Source organism: Lasioglossum baleicum, unplaced genomic scaffold, assembly GCF_051020765.1.
Source record: "Lasioglossum baleicum unplaced genomic scaffold, iyLasBale1 scaffold0021, whole genome shotgun sequence".
NCBI classification, from domain to species: Eukaryota; Metazoa; Arthropoda; class Insecta; order Hymenoptera; family Halictidae; genus Lasioglossum; species Lasioglossum baleicum.
The window spans coordinates 2,308,322-2,320,398 of record NW_027469081.1 but is presented as its reverse complement, the minus strand read 5'-3'; the positions used below and the strand labels follow the sequence as shown (position 1 = coordinate 2,320,398).

The 12,077-nt window shown below is 40.8% G+C and overlaps 1 protein-coding gene across 13 annotated transcripts in view; it reads left to right on the top strand.

The window, feature by feature from the left end:
- LOC143219219 (uncharacterized) overlaps window positions 1-12,077 on the top strand; it is a 35,374-nt gene that overhangs the window by 2,779 nt on the left and 20,518 nt on the right. For 9 of the 13 annotated variants that reach the window (XM_076445162.1, XM_076445159.1, XM_076445161.1 and 6 more), the window contains exons 7-17: window positions 101-218; window positions 516-1,441; window positions 1,519-3,421; window positions 3,498-3,624; window positions 3,705-3,919; window positions 3,995-4,119; window positions 5,741-6,499; window positions 8,385-8,520; window positions 8,797-8,900; window positions 10,544-11,225; window positions 11,287-11,469. In XM_076445162.1, coding sequence (XP_076301277.1) covers window positions 101-218; window positions 516-1,441; window positions 1,519-3,421; window positions 3,498-3,624; window positions 3,705-3,919; window positions 3,995-4,119; window positions 5,741-6,499; window positions 8,385-8,520; window positions 8,797-8,900; window positions 10,544-11,225; window positions 11,287-11,469 — 5,278 coding nt within the window. The remainder of the gene's footprint in view (window positions 1-100; window positions 219-515; window positions 1,442-1,518; window positions 3,422-3,497; window positions 3,625-3,704; window positions 3,920-3,994; window positions 4,120-5,740; window positions 6,500-8,384; window positions 8,521-8,796; window positions 8,901-10,543; window positions 11,226-11,286; window positions 11,470-12,077) is intronic. The other 4 variants (XM_076445172.1, XM_076445171.1, XM_076445168.1 and 1 more) reach the window with 3 other exon arrangements.

The following is a 12,077-nucleotide window of genomic DNA, read 5'->3' as shown; positions in this document are numbered from 1 at the left end:
ATTCAGTTTCTGCATCTCTTTCATTTTTTCTTCAAAAACAGAAAAGAAGAAAGGTTTATTTTAGTTGAGCAAAATATGTTATAACATTGTTCTTTACCAGGTGGCATCGTGCAATCGTTATTTTCATTTACCATGTGCCGCAGCTTCGAGTTGCTTCCAGGATACGAAAAGCTTGTCCCTATTTTGCAGTCAACACCTGGGACAAGTTCCACTTTTGTGTAAGTTTTGTGTGAACCGTATATATGTTTGTCACTAGACAGCGGATTCTATGCATTTATGACAACAATGAGTAGGTGTAATTCAAAGGAGTCGAAATATTAGAAGAATTTAAAAATACTGTTATATTATTTTTAATGTATCAAACATATTAAGAAAGAAAAAAAATGTCTATTTGTCTCCAGTTTGTTGTAATTCAGGATGAAAACATCTATTTCGCATAAAGATCCGCTGTCTATTTATCACCCTTAGAGCTACATCAATTAGTGGGTATATTTACGAGAACGGTTTCGTTTTAGTGAACGGTGACGTTACTTGTATCCAGTGCTGTGGAATGGGGGATGTTTCCAATCTAGTAATGTGTTCTATCTGCGGCCAACATTACCATGGCAGTTGTGTCGGTTTGGCACTACTGCCTGGTGTACGGGCTGGCTGGCAATGTGTATCTTGCAGAGTATGTCAAGTGTGTCGTCAACCGGAAGATGTTTCAAAAGTAATGTTGTGTGAACGTTGTGAAAAAGCGTATCATCCTAGTTGTTTACGACCAATTGTTACATCAATACCTAAATATGGGTGGAAGTGTAAGTGTTGCCGTGTATGTACAGACTGTGGTTCGCGTACACCAGGCGCTGGTCTATCATCACGGTGGCATTCCCATTACACCGTATGTGATTCGTGTTACCAACAAAGGAACAAAGGTTTTTCGTGTCCTCTTTGTAGAAAGGCATATCGGGCTGCCGCGTATAGAGAAATGGTTCAATGTAGTGCATGTAAAAAGTTTGTTCACGGTACCTGTGACCCTGAGGCTGATCCATTAACTTACCAGCATCGTAAGGATTCTAAACCTGACTATGAATATGTTTGTCTACACTGCAAAAACATGGCACTTGTAAAAAGGAAAGATAATATTGATGATTACGGTGGAGACTTAAGTTTAAGTGCGTCGCAGGAGAGTCTGTACGGTGATGGAGATTCATCTGAATTTGACTATCAAGGTGGATCAGAAGAAGCGCTCTATTCTATAGGTCTTGGAAAGGGGAAACCATTCTGCGCATCCAAGATTGCGAAGAAGAGATTAGGACTGGGAAGTGGATTGATTGGACGACCGAAGGGAATTGGTAAGCTTGGATACCAAAAACGACAAAAGATGACAGAGTTTGGGAGAAAAAGGGGTCCCAAAGCGAAAATGAGAGGTATCTTTGGAGTACCTGGTGTAGGATTACAGGTATAACACGTTTAATCATGTTTTTCTTTTTAAGAGGTGTACGAAATCTTCTGACACACTAATGTTTATTATTTCAGAGACCGATGTCAGACTCATTTTCGAAGGAAGATGAACCCGGCATCGAGAATAGACTTGTATTATGTTCGGCGAAAGATAAGTTCGTATTGACCCAAGATATTTGCGTGATGTGTGGTGCGATTGGCACCGATCAGGAGGGGTGCTTAATTGCTTGTGCACAATGCGGTCAATGTTATCACCCTTATTGCGCTAATGTGAAAGTTACTAAGGTAATATTACAAAAGGGTTGGCGGTGCCTTGATTGTACAGTATGCGAAGGTTGCGGAGAGAGAAATGACGAGGGTCGTTTGATTTTATGCGACGATTGTGATATCAGTTATCATATTTACTGCATGGATCCGCCATTGGATTACGTGCCGCACGGTACATGGAAGTGCAAGTGGTGCGCGCACTGTCAAACATGTGGTTCGAACGATCCAGGATTCAATAGCAGTTGGCAGAAGAATTACACGCAGTGTGGCCCTTGTGCATCTCATACTGTCTGCATATCTTGTCAGGAGGCGTACAACGATGGGGATTTAATTATACAATGCATCCAGTGTGAGAGGTGGCTTCATTGCGCGTGCGACTCCATCAAGGGCGAGACGGATGCGTATAAATGCGCGGAAGAGGGTTATATATGTATACTTTGTCGTCCAAGAGATGTACCACCGCCGCATCTTTTATGCAATCAATCAAAACCACAACCAAACAAATATCCCCGTTCTCCACCGCCCACGTCGCACAGTCCAGAATTATATAAACCATCTCCTCAACAGTACTTGGTCGACGGTGTTTACCTGTCCGAAGCTGGCATGAATCACATCAAATCATTGACGTCCGAACATCAGCAAACGCGGAAGAAAAGGAGAAAAATGCACCCTCTGATAGACAAAGAGGCAGACATCATGGCTACGATAGAGTCCGTGGTAGCTGGCGGCAGTTTAGACAATTCTTTAGAAGAAAACGGAACGAAATTAGATCTGTCCGATGTCAAGGACGAACCTACAGAGGTACTGAAGGAAGGCATGACGTGGACGCAGCGCGGTGACCAACCACCGCCCGAAGGTTTTAGTATTCACACAGGCGACAACGAACAACCTGTCTTACGACGTAAACGCCAACGTAACTTGCAAAAGTTAGGTATTGGAGGTTTCATCGTCAGACTACGGGGTACGCGCAAGGACAAGGAGGAAGATGGCGACCCCGAGAAGCAATCTGACTCCACAGTCGGTGTGAGCGACGACAAGCCGAGGAGGAAACCGCAGAGAAGAAAACCAAAGACAAAACTATCAGAATGTTTTCCTCTCTACATGCAAGAAGCATTCTTCGGCAAAGATCTTATGGACACGACCAAAGACAAGGAATTGGAGAGCGGCAGCGAATCGGATAGCGAGAAGAACATGTCCGGGAACGCGGACACTATTCAGCTATCTCAAGATGAACTGAAAGCGATGGAGCAGGTTAAAGCCAAGCAAGAGAAAGAAGAGGAGAAGGTACCTACCGAGCCACCGATCAAACGTGAAGAAATTATGGAGGACGATGGTAGCGACACGGAAGCACTCGGCGACATCTTACCTATCTCGAGTGATTTGCTTGATAGCGATCTTGTCAATACTATTATGAACGAACCTGATGAAGACTTGGCTAAAGCTAGCGAAGCGTTAGATGAGTTGGATGACACGCCAGGCACAACTAAAGACGAACTGACAGACATTCTAAGTCCACATTTTAACTTAGAATCAATGGTCAGAGATACAGGATTACCCAACATGGACAGCAAAGATATCGAAGAGATATTTAAAGGGGTTCTAACCGACGAATCCCAAGAATCTCAAGAATCGTCAGTGTTTTCCGTTCAAGCTCAACCTCCCCACCCTGCGTCCGCCACAACGCCTCTTGTGTCCCCTTCGCCTCATGCTGGTGAGTTGAAATCTGCAGTCTAATTGTTACATAGAGATATTCAGCACATAATACACGCATATAATAATAATTACAGGCATACAAACGACGATGCCTATACCAAGACCGCAAGTACCTGGTGCGCTACCCTCTGTTGGTCAATCTAACTTAAACTCTCCGATGAGCTTTCCACCGCCGTCTCCTTATCATTCGGAGTATAGCAAGTAAGTTTATATCTCTACTGGAGGTGCGAGAAAATGAATAATTAGCATAATTAACATTTTTTCAACTTTTCGTTATATAGTAGCCCACAATTCAGTCCTGCATTCTCTGAACCACCAAGTCCGTGGGTTAATCCCGACGATGAAGGCACCACACCAGCAGGCAATACTACAATTTCATACAACCAAAGAAGTAATCTTAAAATGGAAGCCGATGAAGCTTTAGGCGGAGGGGCGACTATATCTTCCGTGCTCTACGCGAATATTAATCATCCGGAATGGAAAACAGAGTACCCAGGTTTGTATGATATATATTAGTGGATATACGTTGATCTATCTTGCTTTAATAATATATTTAACCGTATTATTCAAGCTTGGTCAGAGAGATGCAAACAAATATTGAAGAAGTGGCGTGCATTGCCGAACGAGAAGAAAGCTCCGTATTTGACACTAGCACGGGACAATAGAGCTGCGATTCGTATGAAAAAGACTCAACAGGTAGGACTAGTTTCTGCAGGTTTAATTAGCGATACAGGTGTTAGAGGAAGCGTGAATCTTTTATGTGACATGTATCCACTTTCATCTTCGATGATGTCTTGTGCTAACACACAGGTCAAACTAACAGCTTGTCCTTTGTGTCCAATACCCGTGAAGCTGTTAAGGTTTTAATTATCGTTTACCGTTTCGTGATACGTATCGGGCAAAGCGAAGGCAGGGAACCACGGTATTAGATTACAATTGTTTAAAAAAATCGATAGAGTCGTGTGTTAACTTCCATTCATAGTTCAGTACCATATTTCTTTCATATTGAACGTGTACTATACAGGGCGGCTGAAAAGTTCCCGGAATTTTTTAAAGCGTTTCAGCAGCATAAAAATACCGCACGAGCGAATGAATCCGCACACTTGACCGAATAATAAGTTTTATTAATTCATTAACAATGAAATGAACCAAAAACATTTACAACAAATGTTCGAAATTGCCTCCTTTTGATTCGATACATTTACGATCCCGCTTTCTAAAATTCCGGACGATGGTCGCGCACTCTTCTACCGTAATCTCGTCCCAGGCACGCGTCAACGCCGCTTTCAGCTGTTCCACCGTGGCGTAACGTCTTCCTGAAATTTTTTCCTCCATGATGGACCATACTGAGTAATCCATCGGGTTAAGATCCGGCGAGTTCGGCGGCCAAACATCCGTTCTCCAAAAGCCGGGAAACAGCTCTTTGCAGACGACGATGGTGGATTTGGCGGAATGCGCCGGCGCCCAGTCCTGTTGAAGCGTGAATTCGCCCTGGCCGAAGTGTCGCGTTGCCCACGGCTTTAATTCCCTCCGGAGGATACGTTCCTGGTACTCGGCGGCGTTCATTTTTACGTTTCTCGGGATGAACACCAGTGGCGTCTTCCCGGTGGTGCAGATACCGGACCAAGCCATGACCGAGGCTGGAAAATGGCTGCGGCCGAAGTCTTCTGCTGGCCCTTCTTGAGCAGCTGGCAGTTGTGTAGGGGTTCTCGACCGTAAACATTTTCTCGTCCGCGAAAAGAACATTCTTCAGGCGATCACCAGCGACCATCGTCGGGAATTTTAGAAAGCGGGTCCGTAAATGTATCAAAACAAAAGGAGGCAATTTCGAACATTTGTTGTAAATGTTTTTGGTTCATTTCATTGTTAATGAATTAATAAAACTTATTATTCGGTCAAGCATGCGGATTCATTCGTTTGTGCGGTATTTTTATGCTGCTGAAATGCTTTATAAAACTCCGGGAACTTTTCAGCCACTCTGTATGCGATTGTTTTTTCTATTAATCATCACTACGAATGTGATTACCATTATCTAATTATAGTCGTATAATATTTACATAAAAGTACAAGTCACAATTTTTCTAACCAGTATTCATATATCGTCGGATCATGGATTCATTAGAAAGCGTAGATGTTAATTTGGTACTATACTAGGAATAATCGATCTAAATCTAGTTGCTCCCGATAGCGTCCCCCGAATAAGCTCCTTAGAATCCTTTGGTGAATAATTACCTTTGTATGATGTATTCTGGAAATATGTAAGCCTTGAAATACTATAAACGTAAGTGTGTGAACGAGGCACCCCTTGAACCGACAGATATCCAAGGATATACCAAGCACGACCCCAGTCACTGCAACAAGTGCACCTACCATCATCACCAAACCCGTCACAACTATGACATCAGCTCAAGTTTCTCCAGTAGTAGCTATGGTCTCCAACCAAAGGCAGATCGGACTTTTGACCTCAGTGGCCAGTGAAAAATCACAGGATAAGAACGGAATGACTGTGTCCGCTGCCGGAGTGACAGTATCAACAGCTAGCAGTAATCATCATGCGGAGGTGTGTGCGGTGCAGGGACCGCAGAAGCAGCTAACATCTTCTTCCCCGAGTCCTTCTCCAACATCCACGACCCCTTCTTCTTCACCCAGGCCCAGTTCTGTGAATTCTATTAATTCCATTAACAGCCTGGCCCACCAAGAGATTACCGGTAGCCAGGCTAAAGTAGCTCAGTCGCCAGCCACGCCTTGCACATCAGCAACTGCTTCTTCTTACTGCAACACGGGCGCCGGTGAAGGGCAGCATCAAACGTCACCATCCCAGCAACGTCCTACACCTGCTCACATTACGATCAGTACCAGTACAATCGCTAACAGTCTGACCATCTCTCAGGCATCCCCCACTGCCAACATTATGGTGGGGGTAGGTCCTGTTCGCCAATTATCCTCGGTAGACCACCAGATTAGAGTGCTCACCCCATCTGAAATCATGCGCACCCTCCCTTCCCTCAGCCAGGAGCACTACGATCCGCCACCCACTGCAATTATTCACACTGTACCTGTACAGTCCCCGGCTATGGTGAGCCACCTATTCTGTGCCTCTAGAGTCTTGCCTTGTGCCACGTGTCTGATCGACATTTTTTTAGTGTCCTTCATCTTTTCTTTTTCTTTTCTCGTTCTTAGAATACAATATCAATTTAGAATTATCATCAATCTGTGTCTTGCGAGAATCTCGATCATAGACTAGTTTTATACAGGATGAACCACCGTCAGCATCGTGACACCAGTAGAGATTACTTCATTATTAGGTTTCAACAGAGCTTCCACGTGATTATAGCAAATTTTTTGCAATTTTTTCATGTTATGATACTTACCGAATTCGCCTTAAAATTCTCTTAACAAGTAGGCGTAAAAAAGATTGAAGGTGACCTTGAAAAATCATGTGAGTTGACGAAAAATTTGCTATAATCACGTGAAAAACCTTTTCGACTGATAATAACGGAGTAATCTCTACTGGTCACGATTCGTGGTTCACCCGGTATGTATTTACTAGAGGTGTGCGAGAACCCGAAAATTTCGGGATTTCCGAAAATATTCAGACTAATGCCGAAAATTTTCGATCCGACGTTTTCGGGTTCTCGCACACCTCTAATATCTACCAAAGGTCTGAAATACTTGGTACTCGAAGTAATTTCTGTAGTTTTGTAAAGGACCATTGCTAAATATATAGTGTTTCAGAACATTGGTTCTCTCTTTATCATAGGTGACTGATTTAATGTTGCATATGTATATATTGAATTGTATTATATTTGATTGATCAGACACTCTTGACATATACATATATATTTCTTTTGATTAGATAGAAATATAATTTATTCATATTGTAGTAGATTACGAATTCTTTATTTGCGTAAATTCTTACACTGTATGTGGCATGTTGAAGACAACTGGTAGCACACACAGTTATTTCTTCTTCCTCCTTATCCACAATGTCCAGAACTGTTTTACATGTAAATTTAAGTTTTCCCATTTTTTCCCTGTATACTTGAAAATAAGTATATTGCTTTTTGTGAATTGTGTTTAGTTCCGTTGTAGACTTTTTGTTGTGTAACGTAGCACTTTACTTCCGATCTACGACAAAGTTACAATTAGTTCGACTAACTTTTGTTGCTTTTCCAGATGCTTTTACGTCCTCTTATACTATGAACTGTTACTTATCGTAATTGACAACGTTGTAACTAAATACGTACTGCTGTTGATTTAATGTCTGACGATGTACTCGAAATTTTTAGTTGCTAACATGAATAACTACTATTCGTTCTCTTCTTTTTCATTGTACAAAACATTGCATATACATGTTGACGCATTTTACAATGTAACGAGCTGAACCTTTTTATTTTACTCGATCCATGATATGTAAACATGAAAAAGTACTTGTTCGTGTACTAAACAAGAATACAAACGATACACGTTTTCTATATTCAGTGATACAGTGCATGAAGACTACTCTAAATTAATTTAAGATGGATGTCTATGGGTGTTCTGTGTGGTAAAAAGCAGGTTTCTCACATGGACCTTTGATTACATAATATTTACTTTAGATGGTGGCTGGATATTATTATAAATGTGTTGCACATACCAAAATAATCAGATTTCGCTAATTGTATTAATTTAGTAATACGCCATTATTTTACCTGAATGTTGAACTTACAGTACACTTTTGGCTGATTGTCAAACTTGCCTTATTGTATATTTTACATCACTTAAAAAAAAAAACAACAGAGAACAAAACAGATCATTATATTCTTTAAATGATTAATCAACTAAATCTTTGAAAAAGACTAATATGTTATTGCTACATTGAAGTTCATATCACAATGCTCTCTAATAATAATGGCTGGCAAGGATATAATGATCTTGTATTGTGATCGATTTCATTGCCCTAATCAAATTGTTTTCGGCAGGAACAAGAGCGACTTTCCAATAGAGATCGTTCCAGCAGAGAAGCGGAACAGGAACGTCAATGGAAACAGTTGCAAGCAATGCGACAGCAACAAGCACAGATACAGCAACAAGTTATTCATGAGCAACGTGTACACGGTAAATACTATTCCGCTGTTTGTAGAGAACACAGTAATAAGTAGACAGCGGATTTTATGCATTTATGATAAAAATGGGTGGGTGTAATTTAAAACAGTGAAAACATTAGAAGAATATAAAAATACTTTAATGTTATTTTCAATCTATCACTTCTATTTCACTCCAGTTTGTTGCAAAACAGGTAGAAAATGTGTATTTCGCATAAAGATCCGCTTTAGTAGTAAGTCTAGTAGTAAGAAATTACATGTAAAACTCTTCGCTGCTTCTCTTTCACAGCTATCGCAAGAGTTCACAGACAAATAAGCGAAGACAATACAACTCAAATGAGTACGGACAATACTACTGGATTAACAACGCAACTGCAAGTGTCCACCGCGCAGGTATTGTATCGTGAGATTTGCAAGCTTTTTCATACATTCCTCGACAAAATAATAAGACACCTACCATATTTTTAAATTTCTTGTATTTAGAGATGGAAAGTGTACACTCCGTTATATACTGAATACTACATAATATCTCCAAAGTAAACACGCGAAATTGTAGGATTGTATCGCATACCATAGCAAAATTAGAGAAAGATACGTGAACACGGATTGACATTGCTTCAACAAAAGTATAAGACATTTGGCCTATTTTCCACTCATGTGACTTCTACCATTAAGTGTTCTACTGCGAACGTATTCAGACGTTGAATCTTGTGATTTTCTTACAGTATAAGTACATTTATTACAACGAAAAATAAATAATGGGTCGAGGAAAGCAGTTAGATGAAAGTGAGGTCGATCGAATCGTTCTGTTGCGCTCGGAAAAGTACAGTATTAATAAAATTGCGAAATTATTAAAAACAGAAGTAGGTGCCGAAATATAATGTGTTAAAAAATCCAAGTGCTTATAGAGAAACGAAAGGAAGTGGAAGACCTAGCGTTACTTCCAAACGTGCAATTTTGCGTGTTGCGTCGAATTTTAAGGACACGACAAGACAAATAGCCGAAGAAGCAGGTGTGAAAACAAATTTAAGAAATGTATATCGGATTTTACAAGGAAGCAAACACATTAAACGGAAGAAATTAAAACAACGGCCACCCTTAATGGAGAAACACAAAGCAGCAGGACTGAAGTTCGCTTGTGAACACATCCACGGGATGAAAAACTGGAAAAAAGTCGTTTTTAGCGTCGAGAAAAAATTCAATCTAGATGGCCCTGACGACTGGGCCTACTACTTTCATGATTGCAGAAAGGAAGAACTCCATTTACGTTGCCGTCAAATGGGTGGTGGCAATGTTATGATATGGGCCGCTATTGGTTACTATGGAAAAACAGAAATGAACTTTTTATCAGGTCGGATGAATACTAATAAATATATTGAACTAATAGCAAATCAGTTAAACAAGCCTGCAGCTCGTATCACGCGCCGTGACTATATTTTTCAACAGGATAATGCAGCAATTCATTTCTGCAAAATCTGTGAAACAATCCATTCTTCAAAAAATATTAATATTTTGGAATGGCCCGCTCGTTCTCCCGATTTAAATATTATAGAAAACGTGTGGGGAGATTTGTCAAGACGATTCTATGCGAATGGGAGACAATATACAATGGAAGACAAGAAAGTATAAATCACAATTGGACACATTTAGAACAAAAACGAATCAAAAAGTTATATAAAAAAACTATCCGAAAGCGATTACTAGACGTAATTCAATTCGAAGGAGGTATCACAAAGTATTAATTTTGTATTTTTATTTGATAATCAAACATTTTTCTGTTAGCGTCTTATACTTTTGTCGAATTAATGTCAGACCGTGTTTACATATCTTCCTCTAATTTTGCTATGGTACGCAATACAATCCTAAGGTTTTACATGTTTGCTTTGGAAATAGCATGTAATATACAGGATACACCGGAGTGTACATTTTCTACCTTTAAATATAAGAAATTTAAAAATATGCTAGGTGTCTTATTATTTTGTCGAGGAGTGTAGGCTATTTCTAGCCCGCGTGTTTATTGGAAATACGAATTGCAGGATGGAAATCATATGGGACCACTGGCGTCACCATCACCTGGATCACGCAATACATTCGCCACTCCTCCTGTGAAGGTGACACGGGGACTCGCGCCTCAGAGTCCCCATCAGAGTATACCGCGTTTACCCAATCAACCGTGCGCCACAATGACACGTCCAGTTGGAGCAGTGGTTAGGCCCGGGATGCCAACTAATTTTACGCAACCGCCCTCGCCGTTTTCTCCGCAAGCTCCGCAATCTCCACACGATTTTCCACAATCTCCAGCATCCTCGCAATCTCAGGACCACTTTCAACGGTTCGACAATACCGAAGCGTACTCCCAAGGCTCTCAAACACCCAGGTCCCAAATATCCGGCACACCCTCGTACTCCACATCCCCCAGAAGCGACGTGTTTTCACAACCACCAGGTACACCTCGGCCTATCTTTAATGCTCCTACTGCTACTCGTCCTTCCACACATGTATACGCACCATCTCGTACACCTGATCCGTATAGTAGCCAACCGCCCACACCTTCGCCTTCTCCAAATTATCCTTCACCAAGACCAGAGTCTCGGCAAGAACCGCAACCGCCAGAAGTATTCACTCAACAACCGGAAGTCAATAGACAGTTACGGGATCTTCTGCAACGGCAGCAGTTCAACAAAAAGTTGGAGCCTGTAAACCCAACGTGGAATCAAGGTATATCATGAGGAAACTCCTACGTGAACTATGGATTTCATTGGTCTCTACTTATTTTCAGATGGTCCGAACAATTCTGAAAATAATCAACAGCAATTCGACGCAGCGCATGTACAACTGCCACAGCATTCTCAGACTGCTAGTAGTAGTACGGGCGAAGGTACTTTCAGACATCCCCTTCCTCCTGGAATCGTCAGACCCAGGATGCCCATTCAGGCGAATGTTCTGATAAGGAATCAAATCGGTATGTTCTCACGCCTTCGACCGTGATTGTTGCATGTCCTCGTAATTACAAAAGTGGTATAACAAGGGAGGTTATTTCTTTATCCCCAAGAATCTCGTAGAAGGGAAAAGAAAATTTATATTTCTTGTATGGCTACATTTATTTTAATGCTTAAATATCAATTACAAACGAATGATAGGCTTACCGAATAAATAGAACGTAACAATTTTATGGTTAGCTTAGTTCTTCGTGGAGAAAACGTCGAAAAAATCGGTTTCTATTTTTTTTTAGCAACGACGCGCCAAACCAAAAAATCTAAAGAAATTCATGAACAATACCTACAACAATATATCGCTACTGTAAAAATATAAATGTTGTCACTCTAGAACTTCCATGTGAAATCTGCATTTTTTCGATTCTTTTTTAGGTTTTTGATTTTTTACAAGCAGGATTTTCACTTTAAAAATCTGAAACCAATTACAAAGTATGTATTTGGGTTCTTGACATGTGTCAGATTTTTCACAGAACTCATACTTGTTAGACTTTGTTAAAATCTTCATGACGAGTCTGACCCGTTAAAATATGGCAAGGGGTTAATGAAATTTTGGTATGATATAGAACTCGAAAAA